The 20,610-nt window shown below is 55.8% G+C and overlaps 1 protein-coding gene across 1 annotated transcript in view; it reads left to right on the top strand.

The window, feature by feature from the left end:
- LOC119957482 (anthrax toxin receptor 1-like) overlaps positions 1-20,610 on the top strand; it is a 170,625-nt gene that overhangs the window by 81,577 nt on the left and 68,438 nt on the right. The window contains exons 11-12 of the mRNA XM_038785576.1: positions 279-348; positions 15,093-15,171. Of these exons, the coding sequence (XP_038641504.1) occupies positions 279-348; positions 15,093-15,171 (149 nt within the window). The remainder of the gene's footprint in view (positions 1-278; positions 349-15,092; positions 15,172-20,610) is intronic.

The raw sequence follows: 20,610 nt of genomic DNA, 5'->3' as shown, positions 1-20,610 counted from the left end.
GGAATGGATAATTGCAGGAAAGATACATTGTGGGTTCCTCGGCAGTGAGGACAGTACGGTTCATTTTCTTTGTAAAAGGAAAGTCGCACTGAGGTTTAAATGCAAACCAAATCTTGTCAACGTGGGTGGGCGTTGCGGCAGGGCACCGCTGAAAATATTCTGACCAAGTTTACTTACTAGCTTGCGAAAATCTGGCCTGCGGGCAAAGTGTGAATTTGTGAAATGGTCTGGCATTCCCCCGCAGGGACTCAATGGCTTTATTTCTATCTCTATTCCAGTTCAGAAGCCTTTGGTCGTAGAAGACACCTACCTGCTCTGCCCCGCGCCGGTGCTAGAAGAGGTTAACAGGTACGTTGAGATTTGTGCTACCCCCACCTCACCCCACCCCCAAAATGTTTTGGTGGCTGCTCAGAATTCCTGGTACCTTGGAATTCCAGTGGTCAGATAGACCATAATCGGGTCATGCTTGTCTGACCCGCTGCATCTCGAGGTAAGGTACTGTTCCGATCAGCTCGAAGCAAAAGGAAGACTGCATTGAAACAGCACCTATCATGACCACCAGGACATCTTCATAGTGAGTGAAGTCCTTGTGGATTATAGTCACGGGTGTAAGGACAGGATTGTTGCAATGCGGAAGGAGACCATTCGGCCCATCACGTCTGCACCTGCTCTCCCGTTCTACTCTCCCAGCTTCTTCCTGTAACCCCCGCAGGATTCTCTTCCAGACACCTCGATTGGACCTGCTTCCGCCGCGCTCTCAGGCATTCCAGACCCCAGTCACTCGCTGCTTGGACAAGATTCCGCTCGGACCACTTTGTGCTTCTTTTGCCGATTATCCTCAATGAGTGATCCCACCCGTGAACAGGGAAACCCATTCTCCCCCTCTGCTCCCCGTCTTCACTGCTCATGACTTCGAACACCTCCATCCAATCTCCTCTCAGCCTTCACTTCTCCAAGGAATCATTTTAACGTCTCCAATCGAACTTCCGGATTGAAGTCCCTCGTCCCTGGACCCATTCTCGTGAATCTTTTCTGCGCCCTCTCCAATGCCCTCACACCCTCCCTGATGTCTGGTGCCCAGACGTAGACACAATGGCCCAGACGAGGTCTTCCTCGAGTGTCTTACGAAGATAGATTGGAGAAGTTAATCCTCCGTGAAAGGAAGGTTGAGGGGAGATTTGATGGAGGTGTTCTAAACCACGAGGGGTCTGGACAGAGTCGATCGGGAGAAAGTGGCCCCACTCGTGAAGGGATCGAGAACGGGAGGGACACTGATCTGAAATATCTGATCCAAGTTCAGCGTCACCTTCCTTCCCCTTTTTAAAATATTTATGATGTGACCATCAATTCACTCGGAACACGATTGGAAGTAAACTGTGGTTTTAATAGACTTACAACTGAGCCTGCCTGCGACCAGAAGAACTGAGGGCAGGCTCAGACGGCTGCAGCACTTTATACTTCCGGTAGTGGGAGGGGCCATGGGCGGAGCCGAGGGTGGAGCCCTGTACAAGCTCCTCATCTCCCCCTGAGGGCAGAGCCGCGCAACGGCTCACAGACAGAGCCCACAGGGACACAATACAATACAGTGTGAATACAGAGCCCATAAGGACACAATACAATACAGTGTGAATACAGAGCCCACAAGGACACAATACAATACAGTGTGAATTACATTCATAGAACATAGAACAGTACAGCACAGAACAGGCCCTTCGGCCCTCGATGTTGTGCCGAGCCATGATCACCCTACTCAAACCCACGTATCCACCCTATACCCGTAACCCAACAACCCCCCCAGAACCTTACTTTTTAGGACACTACGGGCAATTTAGTATGGCCAATCCACCTAACCCGCACATCTTTGGACTGTGGGAGGAAACCGGAGCACCCGGAGGAAACCCACGCACACACGGGGAGGACGTGCACAATTCACCACAATTTATTCATGGGATGTGGTCACCTTTGGCCTGGCCAGAATTTCCTGGCCATTCCTTGGTGCCTCTCAAAGAAAAGTGCAAGGAGCTGAAGTTGAACTTGTGTAAGTTCACAGGAGTGAGACCTCAGCTGGAGCACTATGTTCAGTTCTGGGTGCCACACTTTGGGTGTGGTTGCAGGTTTGTGGAACTTGCTGTACCCTGTGCCCCTCTCAGTAAATCCTGGGATAATGTATGCATAATTAACCATTCTCCCAACCTGGCCTGCCATCCTCGATGACTAATATACCAAGGTCCGCCTGCTCCTGCCCTCCCCGTTTAGAATTGCCCCCTTCATTTTATATCATCTCCCCACCTTCTTCCTCCCAAAAGGAATCATTTCCCATTGCTCTGCGTTGACATTATTTGCCAGCTCACTCCACGAACCTGGCTGTGCCTTTTCGAAGTTCTCCTCACAGTTTAGAACATAGAACATAGAACAGTACAGCACAGAACAGGCCCTTCGGCCCTCGATGTTGTGCCGAGCCATGATCACCCTACTCAAACCCACGTATCCACCCTATACCTGTAACCCAACAACCCCCCCTTAACCTTACTTTTATTAGGACACTACGGGCAATTTAGCATGGCCAATCCACCTAACCCGCACATCTTTGGACTGTGGGAGGAAACCGGAGCACCCGGAGGAAACCCACGCAGACACGGGGAGGACGTGCAGACTCCACACAGACAGTGACCCAGCCGGGAATCGAACCTGGGACCCTGGAGCTGTGAAGCATTTATGCTAACCACCATGCTACCCTGCTGCCCCTAAGTTTGTGATGTTTCCAATTGTTGTAGCGTCTGCCAACACTTTGAAATTGTCCCAAGGTCTTCCATATATATATATCAGGAAAAGCCGGATTGCAGGCCTGGGGAACTCCATGACAAACCTTCCTGCCGCCCAGATAAACATCCAGCGACCTCTAATCCCTGTTCCCGATCACTCAGCTCATCTTGCATCCATGTGGTCGCTGTCCTTTGTATTCCGGGAGCTATGGTATCGCTCACAATGGGACAGCTAATTTGTTAGCGCACAACCAACTCCCAGAGGCAGCGATCGCCTTTCCGGATATTGGCCGGGGACACGGGGGAGAACTCCCCCTGCTCTTCAGCCTGGCGCCATGGGGTCTGCCACGTCCACTGGAGCAGGAAGGTGGGGGGGGCGCCTGATTCAACGCATCAGCCGGAAGGTGTGCGGCAGCACTCCCTCCCTCGAGACCGGGAACATCACATCAGAATGAGCTATCAGGGTGGCGGGGGTGGGGTGGGGGCACTCTCTTCCTCCCCCTCCCCAGGATGCGCGTTGTGAGAGAGCGAGTTACTTTGTTGGGCCTGAGTCTGACACTAACCAGCAGATGTGTGTTTCGAGGTTATTACTTGGCCGGGATTAACCTTCCCCATCATTTCCATTGTATCGAGGCCAAAGCTGATCTTAAAAGCCAGGAGTGCTGGCTCGGAGACAGCAGCTAAAGTTCAATGACTGATGGAGTTTTGCCTGGCTCAAGTATTTCATACTTCATACAAATGCTTCATACAAATGTGTTCGGTATCTACCCAAACAGACTGGACTGCTCCATTGAAGGGTTGGACAAGAGCTGCCAGACATTTTCTTTCCTATTCACCTGGCGATGAGGGGGGAAAGGTTGTCCGTTTCCAGGGAGCTAGTTGGTCAGTAAGAAAGAAACATCTCTTCTGGGGACCCATTGCAAGAAATGTTTCCCAAGCCCTTCCCCATTGACCTGCTGCTTGTCAATGTCCTCCACCTTGAAGGATAAACTCTGCTGATGCCTCTGAAACTCTCCTTGTTGCCTGGCCACCCTCTTTTCCCTGTCTCTTTGTGCCTTGTAGGTTATAATCTCTCCCCTAATCACCACCTTCAATATCTCCCAGAACGTGGAAGGTGATTCTTCCGGTTATTTGTAACGCAATCGCCGATGGCTTCCGATATTTTTTTGGCAGAAGACCTTATCGACCAGCAGGTCCTCGCCGAACCTCTACATGGGATGCTCGGCAGGGCCTGTCTCCAACCTCACATCCATGTATGTGGAGTGTTCTCGGAGATAACTATCACGGAGTATTCCACTCTTACTATTCCGGGAAGAACTGCTTTCCCCGCTGCAAAGACATCGAGTCTCGAGTATGCTCTGTGATCCGGCGACAAGAATGAGAATTCCCTCGGGTAGCACAGTGGTTAGCACTGTGGCTTCACAGCTCCAGGGTCCCAGGTTCGATTCCCGGCTTGGGTCACTGTCTGTGCGGAGTCTGCACATCCTCCCCGTGTGTCTGCGTGGGTTTCCTCCGGGCGCTCCGGTTTCCTCCCACGGTCCAAAGACGTGCAGGTTAGGTGGACTGGCCGTGATAAATTGCCCCTTAGTGACCAAAAAGGTTAGGAGGAGTTGTTGGGTTGTGGGGATAGAACATAGAACAGTACAGCACAGAACAGGCCCTTCGGCCCTCGATGTTGTGCCGAACAATGATCACCCTACTTAAACCCACGTAACCCGTATACCCATAACCCAACAATCCCCCCATTAACCTTACACTACGGGCATATTAGCATGGCCAATCCACCTAACCCGCACATCTTTGGACTGTGGGAGGAAACCGGAACACCCGGAGGAAACCCACGCACACACGGGGAGGACGTGCAGACTCCACACAGACAGTGACCCAGCCGGGAATCGAACCTGGGACCCTGGAGCTGTGAAGCATTGATGCTAACCACCATGCTACCGTGAGGCCCTCCGCACTGTCTGTGCGGAGTCTGCACATCCTCCCCGTGTGTCTGCATGGGTTTCCTCCGGGCGCTCCGGTTTCCTCCCACGGTCCAAAGACGTGCAGGTTAGGTGGACTGGCCGTGATAAATTGCCCCTTAGTGACCAAAAAGGTTAGGAGGGGTTGTTGGGTTGTGGGGATAGGGTGGAAGTGAGGGCTTAAGTGGGTCATGCAGACTCGATGGGCCAAATGGCCTCCTGCACTGTATGTACTGTGTACTCTCAGCAGGGTGTAGGAGCTGCCAAGGGTCCACCGCTAGTCTGTCCCACCCAGCCCTTTCTTACCCGCAGTCAGTCCTTCTCCCTCAGGTGTGTTCCCTGCAGGTAGACTCTGTCGGCCTCCAGGCTTCTCAGGTGGGTCAAGCCTCTGAATCTTTTCACCGGGCTGTTAATTCCAGGTGATAATTGTGGTGGGGGGTGTTTTTGCTCTTTCTGCTGGTGTGATGGCCCTCCTGCCTGGGCTAATCTAGCCCCTTCCCTCCGCCCACTAACTGTCGGTTCTCCCTGTTCAAACCCTCACCTGCCTTCCCCAGTCCCCGCTCTTTTCCAAGACCCAACCTTCTCTTTAAGATCGGAACGAGGCGGCACAGTCCCGTGCAAACACCCTCACTGTCCAATGAGTCCTATGCTCTTTCATTGTCTTTCCCTGTACAACTCTCATTGTTCCGTGCCTGTCCCTTGTCCCGGCCTTTGGTTCCGACAAACACTTCCTCCGAGGAGTTAAACTGGTGTCCTTTTTTTTTGGTGCGTGACCCAGAGCCTGGTTGGGAACAGCATTTTGAAACGTACCCCGTTCTTGCACAGGGCCGATTTCACCTGGTTAACCTTGGCCCGGCCTTTTTCCAGGTCTGCCCCAATGTCCTGGTCCTGATTCTGATTTTCTGTCTTCCCAGGGTGCTGGCTTTCTCCTGCCTTGCCCACAGCAGGATTCTCTCACTCTCCTCATATCGGTGGAGCTTTGTGACAATCGCCCTCTGCTGCTCTCCGGCCTTGGGTTTCAAACTGAGCGACCTGTGTGCTCTGTCGAGCTCTGGGGCTTTGGGGTAGCTGTCTCTCCTGACTAAGTTGCCCGGCATTTGGGCGACAATAGTCCATCGGTTCTTTGGGCCTACGATCCTGATATTTTGTCCTCGGGACCTGTTCCCCCTGTCCTCGACTTTCCCCCCTTCAGTTCTCCTGGACCGCCACCAGCCTCTTTACTGCTGCCTCCGGGGCGACGATTCTGACGCTTTGGTCCGGCGAGGCTTTTTCCAGGTCGAGGATCGCCCTCTCCTGAGTCGCCACTTTGTTCCCCAGCCCCTCGATTGTCTTCTGCATGGTGACCATCGCCTCTGCCTCTGCCACCTTGACCGATCAGGATCGCCAACCTGTTCGCCTCCCTCATGGCGGTCAGCTCCTTCAGCAGGAAGCTCTCCCATCCGTCTTCAGGTGGGGAGCGGAGGAGGGAGAGGGAGGGTGGGGGGGGGGGGGGGCTGATGCTCACGTCGCTGACCATCCTCCTGCGTGGCCGGGGCCCCTTCGCCTCGTGGGTCCGCCGACTCGTCCGCCTGCTGGTCGCGGCTCTTTCCGCCGCTTCTGCCGTCTCTTCAGCTCCTCGAGCTCCCGTTCGCTGGCATCTTTACCTGGTTGCCCTCCTTCAGCTGTTGAGGGATTTTTTTCCTTTGAAATTTGGACAAAATTCAATAAAAGGTAACTTTTTTTTTGCCCTGGTTGGGAGGAGAGCCACTGGATGTGCCTCCGCTCGGCTCATCTGCTCGGCACATCCGCTCGGCACATCCGCTCGGCACATCCGCTCGGCACATCCGCTCGGCACATCACCGTCACCGGAAGTCTTCGGTTTGCACCCCCAATCGAACTTTGGATCAAACTCCGGATCGCACCCCGGATCTCACTCCATATCGCACTGCCGATCGCACTCTGGATTGTACTCTGGATCACACTCCCGATCGCAGACCCTGTCTCACTCCTGATCGCACTCCTGGTCTCACTCCCGGTCGCACCCCGGATCTCACTCCCGATCGCACTCCCGATCGCACCCCCGATCTCACTCCCGATCGCACCCCGGATCTCACTCCCGATCGCACTCCGGATCGCACTCCCAATCGCACTCCCGATGACACTCCGGATCTCACTCCTGATCGCACTCCTGGTCTCACTCCCGATCGCACCCTGGATCTCACTCCCGATCGCTCCCCGATCTCACTCCCGATCGCACCCCGGATCTCACTCCCGATCGCACTCCGGATCTCACTCCCGATCGCACTCCGGATCGCACTCCCGATGACACTCCGGATTGCACTCCCGATGACACTCCGGATCTCACTCCCGATCGTACTCCCGATCGCCCTCCGGATTGCACTCTGGATCACACTCCCGATCGCACTCCTGGTCTCACTCCTGATTGCACCCCGGATCTCACTCCCGATCGCACTCCCGATCTCACTCCGGATCGCACTCCCGATGACACTCCGGATCGCACTCCGGATCTCACTTCTGATCGCACTCCTGGTATCACTCCGGATCGCACTCCGGATCTCACTCCTGATCGCACTCCTGGTATCACTCCCGATCGCACCCCGGATCTCACTCCTGATCGCACTCCCGATCGCACTCCCTGTCTCACTCCTGATCGCACTCCTGGTATCACTCCCGATCGCACCCCGGATCTCACTCCTGATCGCATTCCCGATCGCACTCCGGATCGCACTCTGGATCACACTCCTGATCGCACTCCTGGTCTCACTCCTGATCGCACTCCCTGTCTCACTCCCGATCGCACTCCCTGTCTCACTCCTGATCGCACTCCCTGTCTCACTCCCGATCGCACTCCCTGTCTCACTCCGGATCGCACTCTGGATCACACTCCCGATCGCACTCTGGATCACACTCCCGATCGCACTCCTGGTCTCACTCCTGATCGCACTCCCTGTCTCACTCCTGATCGCACTCCCGGTCTCACTCCTGATCGCATTCCCGGTCTCACTCCCGATCGCACCCCGGATCTGACTCCTGGTCTCACTCCCGATCGCAGTCCCTTTCTCACTCCTGATCGCACTCCTGGTCTCACTCCCGATCGCACTCCGGATCGCACCCTGGATCTCACTCCTGATTGCATTCCGGATCGCACTCCCGATGACACTCCGGATCGCACTCCGGATCTCACTCCTGATCGCACTCCTGGTATCACTCCCGATCGCACCCCGGATCTCACTCCTGATCGCATTCCCGATTGCACTCCGGATCGCACTCCGGATCGCACTCTGGATCAAACTCCCGATCGCACTCCTGGTCTCACTCCTGATCGCACTCCCTGTCTCACTCCGGATTGCACTCCTGGTCTCAGTCCCGGTCTCACTCCTGATCTCACTCCTGGTCTCCCGATCGCAGTCCCTGTCTCACTCCTGATCGCACTCCTGGTCTCAGTCCCGGTCTCACTCCTGATCGCACTCCTGGTCTCACTCCCGATCGCACCCCGGATCTCACTCCTGGTCTCACTCCCGATCGCTGTCCCTGTCTCACTCCTGGTCTCACTCCCGATTGCAGTCCCTGTCTCACTCCCGATCGCACTCCTGGTCTCACTCCCGATTGCACTCCGGATCGCTTTCCCGATCGCACCCTGGATCTCACTCCTGATTGCATTCCCGATCACACCCCGGATCTCACTCCTGATCGCACTCCCGATCGCACTCTGGATCGCACTCTGGTTCGCACTCCGGATCGCATTCCCGATCGCACTCTGGATCACACTCCCGATCGCACTCCCTGTCTCACTCCTGATCGCATTCCCGATCGCACTCCCGATCGCACTCCGGATCGCATTCCCGATCGCACCCTGGTTCTCACTCCTGATCGCATTCCCGATCGCACCCTGGATCTCACACCTGATCGCATTCCGATCACACCCCGGATCTCACTCCTGATCGCATTCCCGATCACACCCCGGATCTCACTCCTGATCGCATTCCCGATCACACTCCCGATCGCACCCCGAATCTCACTCCCGATCTCACTCCCTGTCTCACTCCCGATCGCACTCCCTGTCTCACTCCTGATCGCACTCCCTGTCTCACTCCCGATCGCACTCCCTGTCTCACTCCGGATCGCACTCTGGATCACACTCCCGATCGCACTCTGGATCACACTCCCGATCGCACTCCTGGTCTCACTCCTGATCGCACTCCCTGTCTCACTCCTGATCGCACTCCCGGTCTCACTCCCGATCGCACCCCGGATCTCACTCCTGGTCTCACTCCCGATCGCTGTCCCTGTCTCACTCCTGGTCTCACTCCCGATCGCACTCCCTGTCTCACTCCGGATCGCACTCCCTGTCTCACTCCCGATCGCACTCCCTGTCTCACTCCGGATCGCACTCTGGATCACACTCCCGATCGCACTCTGGATCACACTCCCGATCGCACTCCTGGTCTCACTCCTGATCGCACTCCCTGTCTCACTCCCGATCGCAGTCCCTTTCTCACTCCTGATCGCACTCCTGGTCTCACTCCCGATCGCACTCCGGATCGCACCCTGGATCTCACTCCTGATTGCATTCCGGATCGCACTCCCGATGACACTCCGGATCGCACTCCGGATCTCACTCCTGATCGCACTCCTGGTATCACTCCCGATCGCACCCCGGATCTCACTCCTGATCGCACTCCTGGTATCACTCCCGATCGCACCCCGGATCTCACTCCTGATCGCATTCCCGATTGCACTCCGGATCGCACTCCGGATCGCACTCTGGATCACACTCCCGATCGCACTCCTGGTCTCACTCCTGATCGCACTACCTGTCTCACTCCGGATTGCACTCCTGGTCTCAGTCCCGGTCTCACTCCTGATCTCACTCCTGGTCTCCCGATCGCAGTCCCTGTCTCACTCCTGATCGCACTCCTGGTCTCAGTCCCGGTCTCACTCCTGATCGCACTCCTGGTCTCACTCCCGATCGCACCCCGGATCTCACTCCTGGTCTCACTCCCGATCGCAGTCCCTGTCTCACTCCTGGTCTCACTCCCGATCGCAGTCCCTGTCTCACTCCCGATCGCACTCCTGGTCTCACTCCCGATTGCACTCCGGATCGCATTCCCGATCGCACCCTGGATCTCACTCCTGATTGCATTCCCGATCACACCCCGGATCTCACTCCTGATCGCACTCCCGATCGCACTCTGGATCGCACTCTGGTTCGCACTCCGGATCGCATTCCCGATCGCACTCTGGATCACACTCCCGATCGCACTCCCTGTCTCACTCCTGATCGCAATCCCGATCGCACTCCCGATCGCACTCCGGATCGCATTCCCGATCGCACCCTGGATCTCACTCCTGATCGCATTCCCGATCGCACCCTGGATCTCACACCTGATCGCATTCCCGATCACACCCCGGATCTCACTCCTGATCGCATTCCCGATCACACCCCGGATCTCACTCCTGATCGCATTCCCGATCACACTCCCGATCGCACCCCGGATCTCACTCCCGATCGCACTCCGGATCTCACTCCGGATCGCACTCCCGATCGCACTCCGGATCGCACTTCCGATGACACTCCGGATTGCACTCCCGATGACACTCCGGATCTCACTCCCGATCGTACTCCCGATCGCCCTCCGGATTGCACTCTGGATCACACTCCCGATCGCACTCCTGGTCTCACTCCTGATTGCACCCCGGATCTCACTCCCGATCGCACTCCTGATCTCACTCCGGATCGCACACCCGATGACACTCCGGATCGCACTCCGGATCTCACTTCTGATCGCACTCCTGGTATCACTCCGGATCGCACTCCGGATCTCACTCCTGATCGCACTCCTGGTATCACTCCCGATCGCACCCCGGATCTCACTCCTGATCGCACTCCCGATCGCACTCCCTATCTCACTCCTGATCGCACTCCTGGTATCACTCCCGATCGCACCCCGGATCTCACTCCTGATCGCATTCCCGATCGCACTCCGGATCGCACTCTGGATCACACTCCTGATCGCACTCCTGGTCTCACTCCTGATCGCACTCCCTGTCTCACTCCCGATCGCACTCCCTGTCTCACTCCGGATCGCACTCCCTGTCTCACTCCCGATCGCACTCCCTGTCTCACTCCGGATCGCACTCTGGATCACACTCCCGATCGCACTCTGGATCACACTCCCGATCACACTCCTGGTCTCACTCCTGATCGCACTCCCTGTCTCACTCCTGATCGCACTCCCGGTCTCACTCCTGATCGCACTCCCGGTCTCACTCCCGATCGCACCCCGGATCTGACTCCTGGTCTCACTCCCGATCGCAGTCCCTTTCTCACTCCTGATCGCACTCCTGGTCTCACTCCCGATCGCACTCCGGATCGCACCCTGGATCTCACTCCTGATTGCATTCCGGATCGCACTCCCGATGACACTCCGGATCGCACTCCGGATCTCACTCCTGATCGCACTCCTCGTATCACTCCCGATCGCACCCCGGATCTCACTCCTGATCGCACTCCTGGTATCACTCCCGATCGCACCCCGGATCTCACTCCTGATCGCATTCCCGATTGCACTCCGGATCGCACTCCGGATCGCACTCTGGATCACACTCCCGATCGCACTCCTGGTCTCACTCCTGATCGCACTCCCTGTCTCACTCCGGATCGCACTCCGGATCGCACTCCGGATCGCACTCTGGATCACACTCCCGATTGCACTCCTGGTCTCACTCCTGATCGCACTCCCTGTCTCACTCCGGATTGCACTCCTGGTCTCAGTCCCGGTCTCACTCCTGATCTCACTCCTGGTCTCCCGATCGCAGTCCCTGTCTCACTCCTGATCGCACTCCTGGTCTCAGTCCCGGTCTCACTCCTGATCGCACTCCTGGTCTCACTCCCGATCGCACCCCGGATCTCACTCCTGGTCTCACTCCCGATCGCAGTCCCTGTCTCACTCCTGGTCTCACTCCCGATCGCAGTCCCTGTCTCACTCCCGATCGCACTCCTGGTCTCACTCCCGATTGCACTCCGGATCGCATTCCCGATCGCACCCTGGATCTCACTCCTGATTGCATTCCCGATCACACCCCGGATCTCACTCCTGATCGCACTCCCGATCGCACTCTGGATCGCACTCTGGATCGCACTCCGGATCGCATTCCCGATCGCACTCTGGATCACACTCTCGATCGCACTCCCTGTCTCACTCCTGATCGTATTCCCGATCGCACTCCCGATCGCACTCCGGATCGCATTCCCGATCGCACCCTGGATCTCACTCCTGATCGCATTCCCGATCGCACCCTGGATCTCACACCTGATCGCATTCCGGATCTCACTCCTGATCGCATTCCCGATCACACCCCGGATCTCACTCCTGATCGCATTCCCGATCACACCCTGGATCTCACTCCTGATCGCACTCCCGATCGCACTCCCTGTCTCACTCCCGATCGCACTCCTGGTCTCACTCCCGATCGCAGTGCCAAACGGTAGATTCAGCCGCCCCCAGGTGTCCGCAGATTGAAAGGCCCCCAGTGCTCAATTCCAGGAAGACCCCCCCCCCCCCCCCCCCCCCCCCCCCCGGCAGAAGCCTGCTGGGCTGTAGTCTGCGGATTGAGGAACATCGAGCAAGCGGGTCAGAATCAGTGCGGGCAGATAAACCGAGAGAGGAGTCCAGTTAAACTCTGACCTCTGAGCCTGGCTGAATGTCAGGGGCTGTTTGGCTCACAGGGCTAATCGCTGGCTTTGAAAGCAGAGCAAGCCAGCAGCACGGTTCGATTCCCGTAACAGCCTCCCCGAACAGGCGCCGGAATGTGGCGACTAGGGGCTTTTCACAGTAACTTCATTTGAAGCCTACTCGTGACAATAAGCGATTTTCATTTCATGTGGAGTCGCACGAACGGAATCAGATTTCCAACTGTCTTGGAGCAGAGCAAAAGGCAGCCAATGAGTTAAACAGCGTGCAGAATGAAAGCCAACACACGTGAGGAGCTTGGGAGGATGGGGCCAGGGGCATTGAGATGAAACACAAGCAAAACCAAAGAATTTACAGATACTATTTGAATCATTACCTTGGTTTGATTTTGACAGCAAATCCCGACAGTGCACTGTACGAACACAGTCATTCTTCTCCCTCACTGCCTATTGCCTCGAAGCACTAGTTCCATAGGCCTCTTCCCGGGCTTCCGGGCCTGACGCTACATTAGAAATCCCATCAACGCCACATGCCCAAAGGTATTATTCCTCGGCTTTCAGGACCACCTGGCAGATGCCTTGCTTCACTTGGCCGTGTTCGTTGGCCGTGCAGTCGAGTATCACTGATTACTTCTCTGACTAGGTTGAGCAGGAATGCTTGACTAGGCCGGCTGACCTTGTCTCTTTCTGTCGAGGCTGAGGGTGGATGCAGCAAGTCATAGAGCGTGGAGGGAACAACCAATTTCCCTCCGCAGAGTGCTCAGTAACAAGGGGGGGGGGGGGGGGGGGAGAAAGGCTCTCACCCTGAGAGTGGTGGGGATCTGGAGCTCAGTGTCTGAAAGGGCGGGAGAGACATAAAACCCGCTTCACGTTCTCAAAGTGCCTGGATGAGCATCTGGTGTGCCCAAATTTCCAACGGCTGCAGGCCAAGAGCCGGAAGCTGGGATTGGGATGGACAGGTCTTTCTCGGCCAACACTGACACAATGGGCAGATTGGCCTCCTCCAGTATGTTGAATCCCGGATTCTATGAACTCCGAGCGTATGCTACGCCCTATCTTGGATGACCGTCTTGCCTGTGGATGAAGAATGAGGATAAAAGCAGCAGGGTAGCATGGTGGTTAGCATCAATGCTTCACAGCTCCAGGGTCCCAGGTTCGATTCCCGGCTGGGTCACTGTCTGTGTGGAGTCTGCACGTCCTCCCCCTGTGTGCGTGGGTTTCCTCCGGGTGCTCCGGTTTCCTCCCACAGTCCAAAGATGTGTGGGTTAGGTGGATTGGCCATGCTAAATTGCCCGTAGTGTCCTAATAAAAGTAAGGTTAAGGGGGGGGGGGGTTGTTGGGTTATGGGTATAGGGTGCATACGTGGGTTTGAGTAGGGTGATCATGGCTCGGCACAACATTGAGGGCCGAAGGGCCTGTTCTGTGCTGTACTGTTCTATGTTCTATGTTCTAAAAGCTTTCGCTTTGTCTTCACGCTGCAGAATGGTCATTCCTGATTTTATTCCAAGCTTCCCGGATGGGTTAAGGAACTTACAGCTGGAGCAAGCTACTGACATGTCTGTGGGCGAACAGGGATAATGATATCACCGTGACGTTCCCTCAGATCCATATCTTGCTGTTTGATAGCAGAGTGTCCTGGGGCACCACGGTGTTTAGCACTGCTGCCTCACAGCGCGAGGGACCCAGGTTCAATTCCGGCTTTGAGCGACTGTGTGTGTGTGTGTGTGGAGTTTGCGCGTTCTCCCCGTGTCTGTGTGGGTTTCCTCCGGGCGCTCCGGTTTCCTCCCACAGTCCAAAGATGTGCAGGTTAGGTGGATTGGCCGTGATAAATTGCCCTCAGTGTCCAAAATTGCCTTTAGTGTTGGGTGGTGTTACTGGGTTATGGGGATAGGGTGGAGGTGTTGACCTTGGGTAGGGTGCTCTTTCCATGAGCCGGTGCAGACTCGATGGGCCGAATGGCCTCCCTCTGCACTGTAAATTCTATATGTGCAGGTGAGGTGGATTGGCCGTGCTAAATTGCCCCTTAGTGTCCAAAAGGCAAAAGGGTACGGTGGGGGGGGGGGGGGTCACGGGAGTAGGTCAGTGGGGCCTGGTTGGGGCGTGCCTTCGGAGGGTCAGTGTAAGGCCGATGGGCCGAATCGTCTCCTCCTGCTCTGTGGGAATCCCATGAGTCCCGTAAGCTTGTATTGCCAGAGTTAGTGCTCAGAGCTTAACCGGGAGCTCAACACTGCAGGCAACACAGCTTTTCCACAATGTCTGTGTCAGCATGATTTGTTGGAATCAGCAGGAAGAAAGCGATTATTAAATTACTCTGTGCTCAGCCCAAAGCTAGAATATTGTCCTGTGGGATGACCTGATGAGACGTCTACTGAGAACTATTCATTCAGCAATGTGCTCAGAGACAACAGTGTTATCGTTCATTATCAAACTGCAGGCCGAGACTCCCCCGATATAGCAGCTCCCCTTCTTAATTTCCAATGCAATTAAAGATTGTTTTACATCCAACCTCATGTCTTTACAAAACTACAGTAACTTCACTTCACATCAATTCATTGTACACTTTGGGAGATCTGAAGATGTGTGAATCGAGGAGCTTTCTCAATTCATTTGGCTTTTGTTCTTCTTGGCCCCCGTCGAGAGCTTAATTTAAAAATGTTTCTCTCCTCACAGAGCGGTCTTCTTGCAGGTCAGCATGAATGAGGGACTGAGCTTCATCTCCAGTTTCGTCACCATCACCACAGTGCGCTGCGTGAGTAACAGCGATAGACTTGCTACCGGGCGTAAATGACGGGATCTATCTCTTGAAAAAAAATGAAATGAAAATCGCTTATTGTCACGAGTCGGCTTCAATGAAGTTACTGTGAAAAGCCCCTAGTCGCCACATTCCGGCGCCTGTTCGGGGAGGCTGTTACGGGAATCGAACCGTGCTGCTGGCCTGCCTTGGTCTGCTTTAAAAGCCAGCGATTTAGCCCAGTGTGCTAAATGTTGTGGTGTTCAGAAGCAGGCAAAGGCCATTCAGCCCTCTACCGTGTCGTCCATTCCATGACCCGGCAACATCTCCCTCCTTCCCCAACAGCCCCCCCCCCCCCCGCCCAAACCACCCCTGCGCAACCGCCCCACCTCTTCAACCCTCTCTTCCCCACCCCAGCTCACCATCCTGTGAAAAAGCTGCTGCTGAAAGATCCAAACCCTAGCCAGGGACAACCACATCTTGGATGCTGCCGCACACAGAATATCTGCCTGACCACTGCCGTGAGTGGTGTTCCAGCCCCCCCCACCACCCCCTCCCCTCCCTTCAGTTCTTCACAAGCTGCCCCGGTCCAGAGCATGTCTGGACCAACGTACGTGCCACATTGGCCTAGACGTGCTCTGGACAGGGATGGGTTTCCCACTGACGGAGCGGGTGATCAGTCGGGTCTTCATCTGCATTCCATTAGCAGGCTGCAAATCGGGTTCATGCTGGCCTCTGGCGTAAATACCGACTCTTCCTGGTGGCCGGAAAGCAAGTTCCTGCTGTCACCAACTGAAAACCGATTTTTTTTAGCTGCCGCTGTAGTGTTTCCATCACCCCCTTCCAAAACCTCGTTCACCGTTTGCCATGTTCTTCACAGCAATAGCTGCTTTTGTCTCTCTCTCTCTCGCTCTCTCTGTTTCTGTCTCCCGATAGAAGCTATCCCTATTTCCGCATCAAGGTGGGAAAACCGTCGCTTGATTTTCCGAAGGTTTGGTTTTAGGTTTCTGTCCCCCATGGCGACCGGATCACGAGGGCCTGTCTCCATGCACGACAGGGACGGGCTCAATTCCCTCACCTCCGAATGGATTGACATTCAGCTTGCTCAGGGCTTCTCTCACAAGGTGGATTCAACCGGCAACGGACTTCAGTTCGGAAATCTCTCCTTGAGCGACTGCTCAAAGGACAGCAACGATGGTGCCCACCGTAATCCAAGAGATTGGAGTATCCCGGTCCCCTGGCATCTTCTAGACAGTTGATGAAGGAGGAGCGCAGAAGTCAATCTTGACTGAGTTTTAGATTTACTCGCAGAGTGAGGCATTGCAAGCGTACAGCTCCTAACTCTACAACCCGCCGGCTGTGTCCCTCCGGCTTTATCCTCTTTCCAGAAAGCAAATGACCAAATTAACGGATCAACCCTCCAGAGGGGCACGGGAACGAAATCCAATACTCCAAAGGAAACGCAGCAGATTAAAACCACGGGCGGGATTCTCCCAACCCTGGGCCATGCTGCCCGAACGCCGGCAGGTGCGGAGAATCGGTGCCATTGGCGCCAGCGTGGTTGGCGCGGCGCTGGTCGCGGGGCGCTCCATACGGCCGGCCCGCCGATTCTCCGGCTTGATTGGGCCGAGCAGCCGTAAGAGCCGAGTTCCGCCGACGGCGTTCTAACTTGCTCTGGGCTGGCGAGACCTCGGCGAGTAAAGGGCGGGAGGCAGCCTTTGGGGGGGGGGGGGGGGGCGGCCCCGCAGGGGGGGCCTCCGATGTAGCCTGGCCCGCGATCGGGGCCCACCGATCGGCGGGCTGGCCTCTGTGGCTGGGGGGGCCTCCTTTCCAACGCGCAATGCTTCGCCAGGTTGCGTCGGAGCCGGAGAGTTGAAGGAGGCCACTGCGCATGCGCGGATCCCGCGGTGCACAGTTCGTGCCGGGAACAGCAGCTGGAGCGGCGCGAACCACTCCCGTGCCGTGCTAGCCCCTGTAGGGGCCAGAATGAGTCGTGGGAGCGGATCGTTCACGCCATTGTAAAACGCGACGGCGCTTACAACGGCGCGGACACTCTGCCGCGGGATTGGAGAATCCCGCCCCAAGTCCCCGGGGGTGAAGGTGCACTTCATCCCCTGCGGTACTCACTGGTCATGGAAAGGCTAAAGCGCCCTCCCTCTGCAGGGACCGTGGAAATTGCTGATCTCTGTGCGTGCAAGCTTGCATCCTATCAGTGCCGCCTCCCGCTCGGTAAGCCCCCTCGCCACTCCTGGCTTTAAGAGTGGCAGGGGGCTCGACGAGACAGCCCAGCTCCCTCCACGCTGAAAAAAGGCAGTGCAGCTGGTCAGCACGAAGGTGCACCAACCCAGGTGCGGCCGTGCAAATCTGCTCAAAACAATGGGTCAGTGAGCAGGAGTTTATTGTCTGCCGAAGATCCCCTTCTTCTGCAGAAGGAGCCATAATTCATTCTGCCAGATGATCAACAATACAACCATTGACTGTGTGTGTTCCAACCATCCCCTGTGTGGGGACGTTCTACCTCCTGGACAGCCGTACCCCCCCCCGCCATCCCACCCAATTCTCAGAAATGGTGCGGCAAGATGTACTGTCTCCTCGAAAAAAAACAGGATCCTCGAGAAAAAAAAAACAGGATCCACTTTCACCCCGCCCCCCGTTCTGCCTCCACACTCAGCTCGAATTGAAGTGACTGTGAGTTATTAGTCATCGTCGAGAACAGTGTGTTTTGGTAAACAGCAGATTAAACAGTTTATCTGCGACCAGACCTGGAGGATCCACTGCCAAACGAGATTTTGTGCAATTTGGTCTAAAAATAGTCGGGTGTGCAGAAGAGGAAAACAGATAATTCCTTGCGTGAAGCTGAGTCTTCTTCAAACGTAGCTCGGCATTAACACAGTACGATCGCCGGAGCTTGTGAGGAAACACAGCTCAACCCCCTGTCAGCCACACAGTCAGGACAAAGGGCTGACTGAGGAACTGCTGCAAAGCCCTTCACAGGAATCTTTTCCCAAGTTTCACTCACAGCTAGGATTCAATCCCCTGTTTCATTTGTTCTGGGATTATTGCTGAGCTCTCAATCGCTTCCAACGCTGACAAAGTCTTGGTTTGAGAAGAGTGACAGGGGGGGCCTCACGGTAGCATGGTGGTTAGCATCAATGCTTCACAGCTCCAGGGTCCCAGGTTCGATTCCCGGCTGGGTCACTGTCTGTGTGGAGTCTGCACGTCCTCCCCGTGTGTGCGTGGGTTTCCTCCGGGTGCTCCGGTTTCCTCCCACAGTCCAAAGATGTGCGGGTTAGGTGGATTGGCCATGCTAAATTGCCCGTAGTGTAAGGTTAATGGGGGAATTGTTGGGTTATGGGTATACGGGTTACATGGGTTTAAGTAGGGTGATCATTGTTCGGCACATCGAGGGCCGAAGGGCCTGTTCTGTGCTGTACTGTTCTATGAGGTGACCAAAGGCGTGATGGAAGATGTACGTTTTGAGGAAACTTTGAAAAAGGCGGAGAGAGAGAAGGAGGGAAAGATTGAGAGAGGGAGGGAGAGAGAGAGAGCGCGAGAGAGAGAGAGAGCAGAGCAGGAGGATTGAGAGGAAGTGAGTGGCAGAGTGGACAGCCAGGACAGCTGAGCTACCCGCCACGCAGGTGGGACGGAGGGCAGCTTGGGAGAGCAAAATGCAGAGGCTGTGCACAGGGCAGGAGGAGGTTGCACGTGAGAGTGAGAGGGGCAACGTGGCGAAGGCTGGAGAGGAGGACTCGGATTTCGGATTTGATCTGTTGAGGAGCCAGTAGATTTCAGTGAGGGGCACGGTGATTGGGGGGGGGTCCTGCGTGGTCCCTTTAAGTGGCAATCTTAAAGGGGCCACGCAGGACAGGAGGATCGGGCAAAAGGGTTGAGCCAGGGGCCTGATGTGTTCAGGTACCCACCAATTTTCCTCAGCCACTGGCCATGGGAGATTCCACTGCACATTCAGATCTAATAAACCGGTGTGGAACTCGCTTGAGGTGAGGATAGCACAGATACAGTCGGGGGAACCCTGATAACAACATGGAGCAGAAAGGAATGGAACGATTAGATTGATGGCCCTCGAAGCGAGGGGAGTGGGAAGAGGTGGGCATGGACGGCCGGATTGTGCGCAGTGTCCTCCAGGTACCTCTGTGCCATGTTTTTGAAAAGGGTTGAAGTCCTGCTTGGAGAGGAACGATTAAATTCTGATGGGGCGTGGCTGGTGCTGATGCGCCAATCAATTCACTCGAGACAAGAGTAGAAGTAAACCGGGGCTTTAATCAACTTAGAACAGTGCCTGCCTGCGACCCGATCCAATACTGAGAACCGCCTACAGGTCGATTGCTCTTTATACCTCCCTTCAAGGGGAGGAGCCATGGGCGGAGCCCATACATGCCCCAACATGTTCCCCGATGGATAATGCCATACAATGGCCCATAGGGGAAGCCCACGAGGGCAACAGCACGGCACAGATACAAATACAATGGTGGATTATTGGCATAATACATTCACCACAGGTGCCACGCTGCCAGATGCTGTGGGAAGTCGTTCTTCGTGATGGGGAGCGGACTTCTCCTCGAGCGGTTTTCACTTCCAGCTGTCTGCGGGAGATTAAACGGAGGGGGGGGGGGCGTAATGACAGGACAGAGTTACTGCGGGAGGAAATGGATACAGCGACCAAGTAGCCAGGTAATCAGTGGGGGGGGGGGGGGGGGGGGGGGGGCTGGGGGGAGTGCCAATGTTGGACATACATAGCTGGACCCCATTCCCAAAGGGCACCGGGTTTGGACATCTGGATCGCAAACTTGCCCGGCCCTCAGGTGCTGACTGACCCGCTGCTCGTTTGGAATTTTCATTTCTCCTTCCCAACCTTCCCGTGTCGCCTAGCTGGGAGTGAATTTTACTTCAACGCAGGCAGAAGCCTGCTTTCAATTACAGTCAGCTGCTCTGCCCGACGGCAGCTACATCATTACACGTCCCCAGCTGGAAGCCTGAGCTGCAGGCCCCGCTCTCTCTCTCTCTCTCTCTCGCTCTCTCTCTCTCTCTCTCTCCTGCCTTACCATCGTTTCTGATTGAAATCACATGTGTTTCCATTCTAAATCTCCTGCTTAAATCTCCGCCGTGACGGGGGAACCCAGAAGTCACATGACATCTGCTGTGCAGCAGAAACATTGTGACTGTACCCCGAGTGAGTCACTCGTGCGCGCAACTTAATATGTTTGGCTCAAAGGCCTGACAAACGGACGGCGGGGCGGGGGGAGGGGGAGCCTTCTTTACTTCGAGCAGGGGAAGGGGCGGGGGCGGCACGGTAGTGACGGGTTTTATTCTGGAGGGAAGACCCGGGTCGTGGGCGGCACGGTAGTTAGCACTACTGCCTCACGCCGCCAAAGACCCAGGTTCGACCCCGGCCCCCGGGTCACCGTCCGTGTGTTGTTTGCACATTCTGCCCGTGTCTGC

This window comes from Scyliorhinus canicula, chromosome 26, assembly GCF_902713615.1.
Source record: "Scyliorhinus canicula chromosome 26, sScyCan1.1, whole genome shotgun sequence".
In the NCBI taxonomy this organism is placed as follows: domain Eukaryota; kingdom Metazoa; phylum Chordata; class Chondrichthyes; order Carcharhiniformes; family Scyliorhinidae; genus Scyliorhinus; species Scyliorhinus canicula.
Note: the sequence above shows the minus strand (reverse complement) of the source record. Positions and strands in the feature narration are given on the sequence as shown.